The sequence below is a fragment of the Hylobates moloch genome, unplaced genomic scaffold, assembly GCF_009828535.3.
Source record: "Hylobates moloch isolate HMO894 unplaced genomic scaffold, HMol_V3 SCAFFOLD_2, whole genome shotgun sequence".
Classification (NCBI taxonomy): Eukaryota; Metazoa; Chordata; class Mammalia; order Primates; family Hylobatidae; genus Hylobates; species Hylobates moloch.
This window is the reverse complement of record NW_026652277.1, coordinates 79,790,288-79,807,457: the sequence shown is the minus strand read 5'-3', so window position 1 is coordinate 79,807,457 and position 17,170 is coordinate 79,790,288. Positions and strand designations below refer to the sequence as shown.

General features: G+C 36.9%; 1 protein-coding gene across 3 annotated transcripts in view; it reads right to left on the bottom strand.

Annotated features, from left to right (window-relative positions):
* The window catches only part of CEP162 (centrosomal protein 162), a 118,469-nt gene that overhangs the window by 46,581 nt on the left and 54,718 nt on the right, over positions 1-17,170 (bottom strand). For all 3 annotated transcript variants that reach the window (XM_032152005.2, XM_058434770.1, XM_032152013.2), the window contains 6 exons: positions 13,319-13,452; positions 12,826-13,053; positions 12,150-12,290; positions 9,712-9,824; positions 7,118-7,223; positions 939-1,065 (listed from right to left, as the gene is read on the bottom strand). In XM_032152005.2, the coding sequence (XP_032007896.1) occupies positions 939-1,065; positions 7,118-7,223; positions 9,712-9,824; positions 12,150-12,290; positions 12,826-13,053; positions 13,319-13,452 (849 nt within the window). The remainder of the gene's footprint in view (positions 1-938; positions 1,066-7,117; positions 7,224-9,711; positions 9,825-12,149; positions 12,291-12,825; positions 13,054-13,318; positions 13,453-17,170) is intronic.

Below are 17,170 nucleotides of genomic sequence, written 5' to 3'. Positions count from 1 at the left end.
AAAATTATAAAAGTAAAGTTGTTTCCATGGGAAAATAAATGTTGGATTTAAGAAATAATAAAAATGAAGAACGCCCATAATTATACCAAAAAGTAACAACGACAAACATTCAGGAGTGCTTATTACCATTTATTATGTTATTTACTACAACAAACTTTTACAATGGATACTACTATTATTGTTACTACTCTATATTTTACAGATAAGGGAAGCAAATGTCATTTTCTTACAAACAGGTCAGAATGGATTTCTCTGCTGAAGCTCATAATACTGCAGAGGAAAGATCCTAACTTTTGCAAACAAGGGCTCCTCTGATCTAACTTTCTATCCCTGTGTTCTGCCACTCTAAGTTATGGAACATACTTCTGCAGCCTCTCTCCATCCCTTCACTTTCAAATTTTACTACCCTTCAAGGCCCATCTCAAATGCCACTCTGCCCCGAAACCCTCATTTGGTATCCCAATTCCTCTCATGTTTGTTTGTAATTTTTTCTTACGAGTATTCTTATCTTACTCCCCTTGGTTTTCGTAGTAGGGACCATGCCACATTTATCTATGTGTTCTTTATAAAAATCAGCGCACTACCATTTATTCTCTTGGCAAATACATAACAGCCTACGAAGTTTCAGACCCAGGGAAAAGAAGACAGGCCTTGCCCTCAGGAAGGTCACAGTCTAGCTAGGATGACAGATTTGTGAACAACCAAACATAAATGCCATGAATCTAAAATAATTCTTGATTTTCTCGTCTTGCAATTATTCCTGTTAAACCCAATCAAATTCATACATCTTTTAATAACTAATTTAAAAAAATGTTTCTGAAATTACAATACACTTCAAGGAGTAGCATTTTGATTATACCATTCAACTTCTATTACTTAAATTCAACATTAGAACAGCTATGATTATAAAGGTACACTGTTTCAGCTCAGTGTTTTACCTGTGACATAAGCAATCTGATCTTTGGCTTGGTCCCTCTCTTTCTTCATTTTCTCCAAGTCTACTTCAAGAGCTTGTTTGTCTTGTTTCAGTCTTTTGATGTCTTCCAATAAACTGTCTTTTTCTTTCTTGATATTCAAAAGAAATATAAAGGCAAGTTTTTTACGGCCACAATAAATTGTGGTATAGTCTTTCAAACAATCCATCATGAACACTGCTGCAAAATATTTTCTCAAAATTTTAGTTCTGATGTTATTACTACCACCTGCCCCACCCCAGAATTTTTAATGGCATGCAATAGCCTATTAAAATCAGTTCTAATTATCTCAAAACAGCATTAAAGACCTCTCAATCTATTGTTCTAACTTCTTCCATATACTAACCATATTGATGACCCACGAATTCTCTTGCTTGGATTACTGTAATAAGCTCTTAACTAGTATGCCTCTTCTACCTCTGGCCCCTACAGTCTATTCTCACAGCAGCCACATGAATTGTTGTACAGTCAATTAATGTCATTCTCCGTCAAAAACTCTCTGCTGGCCAGGTGTGGTGACTCATGCCCGTAATCCCAGTACTTTGGGAGGCCGAGGTGGGCGGATCACTTGAGGTCAGGAATTCGAGACCAGTATGGCCAACAAGGTGAAACCATATCTCTACTAAAAATACAAAATTAGCCAGGCATGGTGGTGCTCGCCACCATGGTGGCAGGCACCACCATGACAAATGGGATCTAATTAAACTAAAGAGCTTCTGCTTAGCAAAAGACACTATCGTCAGAGTGAACAGGCAACCTACAGAATGGGAGGAAATTTTTGCAATTTATCCATCTGACAAAGGACTAATATCCAGAATCTATAAGGAACTTAAACAAATTTACAAGAAAAAAAAACATTAAAAAGTGGGTGAAGGATATAGACAGACTCTTCTCAAAAGACGGCATTTATGCGGCCAAGAAACATATGAAAAAAGCTCATCATCACTGGTCACTAGAGAAATGCAAATCAAAACCACAATGAGATACCATCTCAAGCCATTAGAATGATGATCATTAAAAAGTCTGGAAACAACAGATGCTGGCAAGGATGCGGAGAAACAGGAATGCTTTTACACTGTTGGTGGGAGTGTAAATTAGTTCAACCATTGTGGAAGACAGGGTGGCGATTCCTCAAGGATCTAGAACTAGAAATATCATTTGACTCCGCAATCCCATTACTGGGTATATACCCAAAGGATTATAAATCATTCTACTATAAAGACAGATGCACAGGTATGTTTACTGCAGCACTATGTACAATAGCAAAGACTTGCAACCAACCCAAATGCCCAATGATAGACTGGATAAAGAAAATGTGGCACATATACACCATGGAATACTATGCAGCCATAAAAAAGAATGAGTTCATGTCCTTTGCAGGGCCATGGATGAAGCTGGAAACCATCATTCTTAGCAAACTAACACAGGAACAGAAAACCAAACACTGCATGTTCTCACTTATAAGTGGGAGCTGAAGAATGAGCACACATGGACACAGGGAGGGGAACATCACACAAGAGTGCCTGTTGGGGGGTGAGGGGCAAGGGGAGGAGAGAATTAGGACAACTACCTAATGCAGGTGGGGCTTAAAACATAGATGATAGGTTGATAGGGGCAGCAAACCACCATGGCACGTGTATACCTATGTAACAAACCTGCACATTCAGCACATGTACCCCAGAACTTAAAGTAAAATAAACAAAACAAAACAAACAAAAAAAAGAAAACTCTCTGCTGGCTCCTTGCAGGGTTAACTCAAAGTCCTTACCACGACCTTTAGTGTCATATAACCCAGCTTTACCCATGACTGATCACCTCTTCTATAAATCCCCACCTATTCCATTCTAGCCAGACCTCCTTGCTGTGTTTTGAACACTCCTACCTCAAGCGGTCTGCACTGTCTCTTCTGCTTGCAGTGCTTTGGGACCCAGATAGCCAGGCAGTTTCCTCCTTTACTTCATCAGGATTTCTGCTCACATGAAGCCCCAGAAGGCCTTCCTGACCACCCTATCTAAAACAGCAAGCCCCATCCTGGCCCCCAGACACACAGTTTCATTTTTTTCTCACAGCACTCACCACCACCTGACATATAAAATGCAGGATTTTATTTTGCCAAACTTTGTATCATAAATGCATAAAAAATGCTTGGGACATCAAAAAATAAAAATGGAATTCTCAATATGGACTACATTCTATACTACTCTCAGTAGGTCAAGGTGTTGTGCCCCATTCCTCTGCTTGACAAAAACCATACTTATCTTTCAAAGCTCACTTCAAATTAAGCTAAGCTATTCCTGAAAATCCCCTCTTCTGTCTCCCACAAACTTCAGTACCTCTAGTATGGCATTTATTACTGTTTCCTATGACACTGATTCATGTATACGTAACCTCTTCTTTTTATTAGGCTGAAGGCTCTACGGGGACCAAGACTGATTTAGTACTACTTGTTTACTTTATGGTACTAAGTGCATGGCATGTATTAGATAAATGTAGGCTAAACTGAACTTATGAAATTTCTGGACTCAACAGCAGTCAACTCGGTATTTAAGTTTCAAAATGACAAGTTCTTACAAACTCTGTTTTACACTATCTTACAATTTAAAATTCAGTCTTAGAAAATAGGAGCATTTGTAAAGCATTGTATAATCTTAGTTTCTAGCTGCACTGCAGATTTAACTGTATCATTTCATTGTTTAATCTTCTGTAGATGTCCTTTCAGGAGAGCCCTGAAACCAAAATTAATCTAAAAGTAGCTGAATGCTCTTTCTGAAAAAACCTGTTGCTTAATTAGTTCAATCAATTTAGAAAAGTTCTCTATCAGTGTCTACTTCATGGAATTACAGTATTTTAGAATTCAAAGAACTGTAGACATCTTAAGTTTAATCATGCCATCACTCAATGGATGTCCACTCCAGGCTTGCATATTTCCAGGGACAGAGAATGCCTACCTTCAAGAAAGTGAGTATGCCCCATGTTAAACCTGTGAGCCAGAGGCTTTTGGCTGACAAGTACTTTTCCTCTCTCACAAGTTACCATGCAGACATTCAGAGAGGCCTCTGCCACTCTTGTCTTTACCCACTTATGCTTCGAAGGCCTCTAGCTTCTGGAAGGTAACAAACTCAGGGCTTTTGCATTTGCTCTTCCCTCTGGCTTGAAGCCTGAATCTTTGCATGGCTGGCTGTTCCTCCTCTTCAGCTCTCAACTCACACATCTCTTTCTCAGAGAGAGCTTTCCTGCCCACACTATTAAATGCCGCCTTACCTCTAACTCATCACCCATTAGTCTCTATTTTCATTTTCTTCAAAGCACTCCTATGTGTAATTATTTACTTGTGTATCTGGTGTTCGTCTTCTTCACTAGAACATATGTTCCTGGTGAGCAAGATCTGTCTCTGTCTTATTTACCTACTGTATTTCCAATGCTTGAATGAGTGCCTGGTATATGGCAGGTGTTCAATAAAGGCTGTCTGATTAAATGAGTTGTAGTCAGCCCCATTCTCCCCCCCAATCCTGGGATACTAAAAGGGAAGGGCTCAGGAACTTACCTTTTATTACATTTCCACCCATACTTTATAACCAACTGACATTTTAAGAATATAGTAACTGCACTAATTTTTAAGGTATAGACTATACACAAATATACTTGACATGATTATTTTGTAGATTTATTCCAGTATAAATAATTTTTGCTCTAAAACTATTTAAGAATACCAAAGTAAATGAAAATAAAGGTATGTTTACATTCTATCTTGCAGTATGTGCACAAAAAATTCCCAAATAATTTTTACTATTATTTTAAACTAAACTAACACCTTTTTTTTTTTTTCCTGATTTCTTTTAGGCTACCCCTGACTTTGGTAGCTTCAAAATGATGGGACTAAATGTGGATTTTTACTCATTTATGTTGAGTGGGACTTACTGTGCTTCCTAAATTTGACAATTCACCTTTTACCACTTCTAGAGAATCCTCAGCCATTACCTATTAGAACATTTAAATGTGCATTAGGGCATCTCATATTTCTTAATATTTCTGATATTTTACATTTCTCTATTTTTCTGTTTCACTCCGAGTTCTTTTAAATTGGTCTTTCAGTTTAATGCTTTTCTTAGTTGTTTATGATCATCTACTTCATTCTACTTTCTTAATTTCCAGCATATATCATTCTCGCAGCTCTGTTTAATGTTCGTTTGAATTTGCCTGGCCTGTTTTGTTCTTTTTGCATACTTCCTCATTTATTTTGTATATTTAACCACTTTAAGTCTGTTTATTTTATAGCCTCTATTCAGTAATTCTATTGGGGTTCTAATCCTGCTGATGGTGGGCTGTTTCTCTAGGTTTTGTAATTTTGCATTGTGAGCACATCATCAGCTGGATTTTATCTGCGGGAATACTGTGTGGACTGCATTAAAGGGTGTATACTTCTAAGAATTGTTTTGCATTTGTTTCTTCTAAATCTACCAGAGGTTATCACTGACTCAGAACTAATGTTTATGTTATTTTTTTAGTTTGAGCATTGCAAGGTAGTGTCAATTCAAATACTAAATACAAATGAGGCAGAAGAGGTACCATTTACATTGAACAACCATTAAAGTATGTGCAGAGGAGACTTTTTACCTCTCCCCACCCACAGACCAAGTTAAGACAGAAAAGCTTCCTTGACATCTCAGCTTCTTTTTTCCTAATCTACTATTTTAGTGAATGATGTGGTCCTTGAATGGTATCCCGTCTACACTTTGCTGTTAAAGCTCAGGCTTCCTGGTTACTAAACTTACTGCTATCTTTTTATCCCTCCTTACTTTTGGCTTCTAAAGATCTCCCTTACTTTCTTGAGAGCATGGTTAACCATTTACAAGATACTTATTATATCTTTTTTCCAGTATCTTTTGGTGTTGTTAGTGGGAGTTTTCAAATTTTCTGTCATTAAAATATGCTCGAAACAGGACTTTTAAAAGGTAAAAACAACAGCCTTTGGAACTAATGCTAATGCTATGCTTGAAACCTTACTTTGTTCCCCCAAGCCTTCATAAAATATGGTAACATTAATTTCTGCTTTAGCTTGCTATTTTTGAGGCCCACTGAAAAGGAGGGGTCGTCCAATCATTCATTTACCTTTCTACCTATCTGCCTTCCTACATACACATGCAACCAAAGGAAGTTTCCTATAATGGATTCATATGTAAAGCTGTATTTTATATACTACAAAACCCTGTTACATTTATTAACTATGGTATGTTTCTATTTCTATGTAACCTAACTTTGCATGGTAAATTACTATTAAAAAATAACTGGAATTTTTCTAATTTACATAATCATTGAAATAGATTGGAAGGGCTTTTTAGTTTAGTGCTACGATTCTCAGAGGGGTGGGAGGAAGTAACTATATTCCATGGGCCATGTTTGGAAATGTGGCAGAGTGGTTTTAATTGTTAAAATGACTGGTGGGTGCTATAAGCACATAGTTCTTAGGGACAGGGATGATAAAAATCATGCAGTGCATGAATTACTTCTGCTAAAACTAGAACTACCCTGCCTTAAATTCCCAAACTCCTCCTATTGATAAATACTGCTTTAGAAAACTCTAGGCCATATTCTTTACAATACAATTTAATAAACATAAAAAAGTTATGGAACAGCATTGCATTTCAACTTTATGCTAGGTATGTGGGATATAAATACTTGTAAGATACAGTCTTTGCTCTCTAGAAGTGCACAGTCTACTTCAGAAGACAGGTAGAAAGCTACTAACTTTTAAAGGTAAACAATGATCTCCAAATTACACTATTTAGGCTATATGCTTTCAAATAAGAAATTTGTTTGAAATAAGGTATACATGTCCTAAATAAAATCATGCCTCTGATATGGCTCCATGATAAATGGGCCTGAGATGTGACAAATGCCTGATGAGAGGCTGAATCATAAAGACAATGACATCTAAAAACAGTATTATAATGTTTCCTCTACACTAAGGTCACGTGTATACTATACGCTAATTTAAGATATTTCTCCCTAAATTTTAAATGGTATGAAGTTTATAGATTTCTTAATACATTTCTATGTAATTTTTTAATAAAAATTTTTATAAAAATGGGGATTTTTATAAAATCTTTATTATCCCTAATAGTCAAAATCGTTATGCAACTTACCTGTGCCATCCGTAGTTCTGCTAACAGATCTGTAAAATTCTGGTTTCTTGTGGGCTCTGAATCTTCAACTACTTGAGACAGAAAACGACTTTTGTGCATCTGTTCTCTGATTTATTTTGAAAATAAAAAGTTTGTTTTTCTTTCTTACTAGGTGCTCCTTTCAGTAGAAAATATTCAATTCTTAAAAATTAAAAACTAACATACATTGAAACTATATGCATAAACGAAGGTAAAATTTTCATTTAATCTAAAGATTAAAATACTACCACACTAAAAGAGAAATATACTTTAAGGGAAATGCTTATATTTATTCTAAAAGAACTGAAACCTAAGATTATTGGTTTATTTATAATATAAAAATATTAATTCCCAATTCTCAGAGGAAAAAAATTCACGGTCCACAAAGATGCGCTGCATTTTTCTGTGGGGTTGTTAATGCACTCATTGTCATATTGTTCTAGAATCTTTTCTGAGAGTCGCCAGTCTCATACATGGAAACTAACAAACAAAACCAAATACAGCCTAATATCTGGACCTTAGATTCAATTATCTTGTTAATCCAGAGATATTATAGAAGGAGTTTTGGATTCCACATAAGATCATTTAACCCTAATGTACTAAAGAAACCATTTATTTAATTCTGAAAGTTAATTTAGAGCTTCAAATTTGGATCCTGGGATAGATCTTCTTTTAGAAGCCAAGTAGTACAAGATAAAGATATTTTAAAATAACTTTACTGAAACATTTGGGAAAAAAAGCATAAGTAGGCCAGGCACGGTGGCTCACACCTGTAATCCCAGCACTTTGGGAGCCTGAGGTGGGTGGATCACGAGGTCAGGAGATCGAGACCATCCTGGCTAACATGGTGAAACCCTGTCTCTACCAAAAATACAAAAAATTAGCCAGGCGTGGTGGCGGGCACCTGTAGTCCCAGCTACTCGGGAGGCTGAGGCAGGAGAATGGCATGAACCCAGGAGGCCAGAGCTTACAGTGAGCTGAGATCACGCCACTGCACTCCAGCCTGGGCAATGGAGCGAGACTCTGCCTCAAAAAAAAAAAAAAAAAAAAGCATAAGTAAATGCATTCATGCATTACAACTGTGCAGATTATCACACATGGCCTGGGGTTAAACTTATCAACTTACCAGGAAAAAGAGGATATATATATATACATATATAGTCTGCTACCAAGTGCACCTTTTTCTATTTCACCTGAAAGATCAGTATGAGCCATTATTAGCAGCCTGCCTCTTAGGCCCTAGGTTATATAACCAAAAAGGGGGGAGAAGTATATAAATAAATTCGGTAAACATTCATGATATTCATGGGTCAAAGAAACTTCTGAAAACGGTCCTTTCTGAGTGATTAGGTGTTTATATAAAAGGATACACAAATAGTGGTCATTTTCTAAAAGAAGATAGTATGGGCCGGGCGCGGTGGCTCACGCCTGTAATTCCAGGACTTAGGGAGGCCGAGGCGGGCGGATCACGAGGTCAGGAGATCGAGACCATCCTGGCTTACACGGTGAAACCCCGTCTCTACTAAAAATACAAAAAATTAGCCGGGCGAGGTGGCAGGCGCCTGTAGTCCCAGCTACTCCGGAGGCTGAGGCAGGAGAATGGCGTGAACCCTGGGGGGCGGAGCCTGCAGTGAGCTGAGATCGCGCCACTGCACTCCAGCCTGGGTGAAAGAGCGAGACTCCGTCTCAAAAAAAAAAAAAAAAAAGATAGTATGCTAGCTTGTCCATGTTCATGGGCTTGGCTTTTTCACCTAATATGTTAAAGTTGGAAGCAGTAACGTCCAAAAGACCTTATAGTCTGAAATATGATTCCTAAGTAGGTGCTGGTGCTCCATTACCCTGCCATGATAAATGCTGGCTGAAAACAACTTACAGGTGCTCCTTTAAACAGCAGCCCCTGCCCCCGGCATAAAGGGCAGCCCCCACTCCTTTCCACGGTACACTCCGGCCAGTGACTGAAGCTGCCCCCTTGCCTCAAGCAGGGACCAACTCTGGTATAATCTATTCTCCAGAGCTTCTTGGTGGGAGGAGAATGAAGCCAGTCTCCAGCTGAGACCACTATTTGCCCTCCCCCTACCTCGCCGTTCCTGCTTCCCTTGCTGCCTTCTCCTGAGAGTCATCCTTCAGTATATCATCTCCACAAGGACCTCCACCATCTCAGGCTCTGCTTCTATGGAACCTGACCCAAGAAGATCGTAAGTGATACTGTATGACCTTTCTTTTTTAGTATTATTAATCATATGGTTCCTTGGGAAATGGTTAATTATCTCATTCTTAATGACTGATCAAGAGGAATACTGTATATTCAATTTCCTGAAACTGATGTTTGAATCAGTTATGAACATAAATTCATATGAATTCAAATATGAATATGCTGAAAATACTATCAAGTATGTGCTAGCCATCTAACACCAAAAGAAAAATCCACTATTAAACATATAAACTGGAAATGAGTGTACAAATAAAAATAAAATTTTACTATGTCTAAGTAAAAATAAATGTATTATTAACATAATAAGAAAATGCTTAGAAATAGTCTAAGTATATTTGATTTTAAGAAGTTCAAAAGGACTTACTTTAAGGAAGCTACCTCACTGAATAAACTCTGGTTTTCCTTAAACATTCGCTCCTCATTTTTCTTGTTTTGTTCTTGGAGATCTTTTACTTGATTATATAATCGTTCATTTTCCTTTTTAAAAACAGAAAACTGCATTTTAGTTAAAAGTCATTAGTACTTATACAACATAATATATGTGCTCATAATAGATTAATCCTTTAAACGGCCTTTTAAGTTTCTTTAGTTTTTGCGTATGTAAAGTCTTTTTTTAACTTTTTATATTATATCTGAAGAAAATTTGGTGTCTAAAAACAGTTCTTTCCATAACGTTTAAAATGGCTAATTGAAAAAATAATTTGCAAAAATTCTCAAAGCCAGAGGGCCTAAGGTCAGTTTAACGCACTGCGTTTCACAGGAGTTAAGTGGGAGAGTGGCTGAAGGAATGACCACATCCTGACTGTGTGGACCCGGGTGGAAAGACCCAGTGAGATCCTTTACATTCTTTTCTGTTTCTGGCCCGAGAGAGGGGAAAAAAAATCACTGCTGGAGGAAGATTCTGGAAGTCTGGCTGCCAGTGGTGAGGTAATCAGATGTACCTATGGGTGCTCATACTTGTATCTGATACTGACTGTAAACAGGGAGTTAAAGACCGGTGTTTCTGAAAGTTGTCAGGACAAGGCAGAGCAGAGGACAGACCCAGTTCACCACAAGGCTTGAGATAAAGAGCTAAAGAGTGACTCAACCAGTTGAGATCAGAGGGAGAAGAGACAGTGCCAATCTGCACTTAGTTGCCCTCCCTGGCTTATTAACCTGTTTAAAATTAAAAATCAGATGCAAACCAAGGGCTTTGAGTATCTAATGCAAACTATAGACTGTTTTACCATGTCTGGAATAGCGCCTGGCAGACAGCCTGTGCTTAAATACATGCAGAATTAATGAACATTCCCCCCTACTACTTAGACACACACATTTTGTGTTGTCTCTGTTGGAGGGGTTGGTTGGCATACTTATGGGTCTGTTAAATTTTCTTAAAAACCCCTGTTTTTTAATGGCAAGGTCAAACTGGCAGAAGAATTTGAATGGTTCCCAGTAACTGAGGGCAGTGTGTCCTGCAAAATCATTCCAGTTCGGTTACAGCAAACACTGTAATCATTGATGTGGCAATGCTTTCGATGATGTCCCTGGGTGATAATGCATGTTACTAAGGCTCAAGGTTCAAGTTACAGTTGTCAAAAGAGAAGAATGTAATGAGAGACAAGAAAGGAGAGAAGTAAGAAAAAAGGGTGTGGGAGGCACAGAACAAAGATAAAGTCTTATGCTGAAGATTACTAAACCTGTCCTGGTTGACTGTCAGGCTAGCAACACCAAGATACCAAGATGTCACTACGCATTGCAAACATCTGCCTCTGCAGGACCCACAGATTTTCTTGCATTAAATTAAAACTTTTTTCACCCTCAGGGCATTAGTAATTAATTTCAGATTCATATTTCTGAATATAATAGCAAAACCAGCCAATATTGTCTAATGAAGAGCATTACAGAAAACCAAGAAAAGATAGGACAGTTTTTAAGAAACTGGCTATTAAAAATAGTAACAGGTAACTTCCATTGATTGATTTCTGTGTGCCACACTATGAGTGTACAGATGCTCCTCAACTTGCTTGCCCTGCAAACAGCTATATCCCATAAGGCCAAAAAGCAAGTAAAAAATGTCCTAATTTGAAAATGCACTTAATACCCTGATAAATCCACTGTAAAGTCAAAAAATAGTAAGTAAAACTTATGATGAGGTTATGTCCTGATGAGCCCATCATAAAAGTTAAAACTTTGTTAAGTCAAACCAGTGGAAGTTGGGGATCCTATATGTTATTATCCCCACTTCACAGATGAAGAAACTGGATTAGAAAGATTAAGTGATGCCCAAGGCACACAGCAGGTGGTAGAGCTAAGACTCAAAACCAGATTTTTCTAGTCCAGAACCCACACTTTTAGCATTTAATTCTCCTCATGAGAAATATATAGACTAGTCAAATTATTACCTCCTATTTGCCAGAATTCCCATTATCTGTTAAATAAGCACAGAAGTATTTTAATATAACTTATTTTTTTTTGAGACGGAGTCTCACTCTGTTGCCTAGGCTGGAGTGCAGTGATGTGATCTCGGCTCACTGCAACCTCTGCCTCCTAGGTTCAAGCGATTCTCTTGCCTCAACCTCCCAAGTAGCTGGAATGACAGGTGTGCGCCATCATGCCCAGCCCATTTTTTTTATTTTTAATAGAGATGGGGTTTCACCATGTTGGCCAGGCTGGTCTCGAACTCCTGACCTCAGGTGATCCGCCCGCCTCATCCTCCCAAAGTGCTGGGATTACAGGCATAAGCCACTGTGCCCGGCCTGCCTTATTTTTATAACTAACAGATCAAGAGTAAATTTGCCATATGCTGAAGAATTGCCATACCTGTTGATATCCTTGAAGAAGTGTCTCTTGTTCTTGTATTTCTTTTTGGATTTGCTTCAACGTTTCTCCAGTGACAGGATCAGCTGCTTCTCCAAAATGTAACCACCTTTGTTTTTTGTTTGTTTCTTCAAAGCTGCTTAACTTGGAGAAATTGCAGAAATTGTTTTATTTGGGGAAGCAAGTGATAAGGTGAGAAGTGAGAAAGAATAACAGAAAACTCTTATTTAGATCGAAAACTGTCTTATAATATTGAACACACTGGAATGTGACATAACTACAGTTAAATCAGTGAAGTGCTGTTTTGTTCTGATGGTGCTGGGTGAGTATAACAACTCACAAATGCTACACAATGTCATCCTCTGGGTCTATACCTTCCATAGCAGTTCTTGCTCAAACTTTGATTTCTTTGAAGGTCAGAATGAACTGATTTTCTTTAAAAAGGACTGCTAACAGAAGAAAACCATAAAAATGAGCCAATTTAAATTTAATTTTCTCCCCCAAGGGTTCAAAATTTAGGCTCTCATGTACGGAATCACTCTTGGAACCATGACTATATTTTATACAGCAAATACATCAGGTCAAACATCTCTAGGAACCAAGGATGACAATGTATTTAGCAGGGAATTCATTTTTTTTAAATAAATATAAAAAAAAACCAGAACAATGTGTCTAGTACCTTAGCTTGAAGAATATAATTATCTTGATTCAATTTGAAGAGTTCTTTTTCCTGTTGTTTCTTTAGTTCTTCCAACTTATTTTCTAGTTCTTTCTCTTTTTCTGAGAATGTGGCTTTAATTTGCTCAATTAGGGCTTGCGCACCCCTCCATTTTTCCTCTGCTTCCTGAACTCTTTTAAACATAAGTAATTCCTTCTCCTTGTTCTCACCACAGTATCCTAAGGAATCCTTTCAAGAAAAAGCATTACTTCATTACAGTAGACTTATGTATACGATTTGAACACAGGTGGTTAATTAAAAATAAGAATAAAAAGGACATGGTTAATAATGTTCTATTATATAAGAAAATTAACTGTTTAGTAAGAGTGATTACAGTATCACTTGAAAGAAAAGACATTTCAGTCCTTATTATATTTTGTTATACATAATTTAGTTTTAATATAATTTTAGAACATAAAACATTATGATTATTAATTTTGAATTTAATACCTACAGTCTGAAACTGAATACAGGAATCAGTTTCTGTGGGATCTTCAGACTTCTTAGGAGTAGCCAGGCAACTTTCAGTTTTGGGAGCTGGTTTATCCAAAGCTGCAGGCTTGATGAGTTTTGTTCCAGATAAGATTTCTAAATATTATAAACAATGTATAAATGCACCACAAATGTAAAGTTAAATGTGTACTCATCAGTTGTGTCCAATAACTAAAAATACAATGGAAACACAAAAACGAGGATCTCAGAATAGGCTGATGGACTACACTATAACACAGCTGTTTCACTACAACTGATTGCATTCAGAAAAATTGCCACTCCATAATCAACATTTACTAAATGTGACACAGATGGCCAATTAACCCAAGACTCATGTCAACTGACAAATGGAGCTAAATAAATGTGAGAATGTGGATAGAAATAACTTTCAGAGTTTATTACTTTTAAATAAATTCTTCTGTTAAATGTTCATAGCAATAATCAATCAAAATTTCTAAATGATAAATCAAGGAGCAGCTGATAACTTCATAGAAACATTCTGGTGTGGATTAAGTGTGCTTTCAGAGCACACTTTTTATAAACAATGTATATCATGATATTATAGTATCAATGGAATAATATAAATTGCATGGAGGATTTTATAACTGCTAATCTAAATCAGATTTTAAAAGATTAACACTGCTATAAAAACCTGGCAATATATATTAAATTATAAAAAACTGTGATTAATATACATTCTGTTCCAATTTTCAGCTTTTAAGGTAACCTGTAAATTCTTAAACAAGAAGTCATTCTAAGGCTAATACATTATTCAGTTAATAATAAACAATGTTTAAGAACAGTACCTAAAAGGGATCCTAAGGTCCATATTCAAATACTACAGGTCCTGAGTTCAGAGGACAATATCTGATTGCTTTAGACATAAATTAAGAACTTCAAAATTTAAAATTTTAAAGTAATTTATTCAAGATGCTTTTTAAATGTAGAGTTTACTTTTTAATTACAAATGTTATGCATGATTATTAAATATTTGGAAAATATAGAATAGTCAAAAGAAAAAACAAATTACCAACGGTCCCTCACCAAAAGATTTTATTTCAATGATTTCTCCAGGTATGTGAAGGTTTTCCTTATAGAGTTATGATCATATTTAATTAGACTGATGTAAGTTTTCTGGAGAAATTTCTAAAAGTGTTCATGAAGAGACTGCTTTGAGTCATTGTAAGAGCAGGCTTTCAAAATGTCCAAATCACTGGAGGCTCATTAAATGAATGGGGTGTGATCTGCTAGCACATGATTCTCCTTAGGACAGGGCAGCTAGTACAGGTGGAACGTCCCAGATCAGAAAATCCAAAATCCAAACTGCTCTAAAATCTGAAATTTTTTGAGTGTCAACATGACGCTCATAGAAAAATGCTTACAGGAATGTTTGAGATTTTGGATTTTTGGATTGGAGATGCTAAACTGGTAAACATAATGCAAATATTCCAAAATACAACGAAATCTGAAATTTGAAACACTTCTGGTACCAGGCATTTTGGATACGTAATACTCAACCTATCACATGTTCTTGCTCATGGTTGTAGTCTGCCAGTCCTTTTATGCCACAGTTCTCCCTTCTCGAATTCTGACTTCTCTCTCAGTGGACTAAAGTATCAAGTAATTATTATTATTTTTTTTAAATTTCAATAATATTTATTTAACACAATATATCCAACATATTAAGATTTTGACATAAATGAATAATTAAAAATAGGGATATTTTATGTTGTTTGTCTACTACGTCTTAGAAGTACAAAAGGTAATTTATTTATAAGACATCTCAATTCAGACTACCTACATTTCAAATGCTAAGTGGCCATGTGTGGCCAGTGGCTGCCACAGTGGACACGACAGTTCTCACCTCCACCCATCCTCCAGCCTCATCTCCTCATCCCCTTCCCCAGTTGATAGCCTAACTACATTGACTGTTTATTGAAGGATTCCTACGTGACAATCACTGTACTCATATTTTCTCATTTTATCCACCCTTTCGTGTACCCCACCACTACATGCATACAGGAAAAACTTTCTGGGTTTGGTTTTCTTTCATTTGCATTTCACAGACTTGGAAACTGAGACAAAGAGAGATTAAGGAACTAATCCCAGCTCATGTGGCCTATACGTGGCAGGGCTCCAGGCCAGATCTGCTGGATGTTTTCTCTCAACACTGTGCTGTCCTGCCTCCCACCTGGAGGTTCACAATAAAAGCATGCTGAATAATCTTTATTTATTTATTTTGAGATGGCATCTTGCTTTGTCGCCTAGGCTGGACTGCCGTGGTGCAATCTCAACTCACTGCAACCTCCACTTTCCAGGCTCAAGCAATTCTCCTGCCACAGCCTCCCAAGCAGCTGGGATTACAAGCATCCGCCACCACACCCAGCAAATTTTTTGTATTTTTAGTAGAGACAGAGTTTTACCATGTTGGCCAGGCTGGTCTCAAACTCTTTACCTCAAGTGATCTGCCTGCCTTAGCCTCCCAGATTGCTGGGATTACAGGTGTGAGTCACTGTGCCTGACCTGAATAATCAATTTTAGTTCAACACTCTCTTTTTAAAAGTATAAAAACTGTGACTTGGACAAGTTGAGTGAATAGCCCAAGGACACACCTTTATTTAGTGGCCAAGTTGAGACTAGGAAAATAATTGTATTGAATTAACAAAGTAAAGGCACTTATTAATGCTGTCCAAATGAGGGAGCATTATTTTATTATGATATAATATTATTTCTGCACTCTAGGAAAAGTCAGTATGTGAGACTGAGAATTTGTAGCAGTTTAGATATTTGGCTACTGCCAAACTTTTTATTACATTTTTAAATATATTTGGATCCTGAATCAAATAAACTGTAAAAAATAGTGACATTTATGAGATATTTGGCTACTTAAACTTGACTGGATATTTAATAATGTTAAAAAATTGTTACGTTTTTAAGGTAAGATAATGGTATGGTGTGTTTTTTTAAGTCCTTATCTTTAAAGATGCATACGGACATATTTGCAGTTGAAATAACATAATGTCTGGGTTAGCTTCAAAATAAAAAAAGAATAGCTGGAAATGAAGATGAAACAAGACTGAACAGGAGTTCATAATTTTGAAGCTGGGTGAGGGATAAATGAGATTCATTAACCATTTTATTTAAATTTGCATATGTTTACTTTCTTGGTAATAATTTAAATTTTTTCAATAAATTTATTCAACCATTGAGCATCTTTGCAAACTTTTAAAGTATGCTTTGATTAATACAATTTTGAGGAACATCCCTAGGGGATGTGGTAAGGCGTAACCTTTGCTTAACACCTGTATGTGCAAGATGCCAAGCTAGCCACTTTGCAAACCTTATCTCCATTTTTTTTTTTTTTTTTCACTTTAAGTTCTAGGGTACATGTGCACAACGTGCAGGTTTGTTACATATGTATACATGTGCCATGTTGGTGTGCTGCACCCATTAACTTGTCATTTAAATTAGGTATATCTCCTAATGCTATACCTCCCCGCTCCCCCCAACCCCATGACAGGCCCCGGTGTGTGCTGTTCCCCTTCCTGTGTCCAAGTGTTCTCATTGTTCAATTCCCACCTATGAGTGAGAACATGCAGTGTTCGGTTTTTTGTCCTTGCAATAGCTTGCTGAGAATGATGGTTTCCAGCTTCATCCATGTCCCTACAAAGGACATGAACTCATCCTTTTTTATGGCTGCATAGTATTCCATGGTGTATATGTGCCACATTTTCTTAATCCAGTCTATCATCGATGGACATTTGGGTTGGTTCCAAGTTTTTCCTATTGTGAATAGTGCTGCAATAAACATACG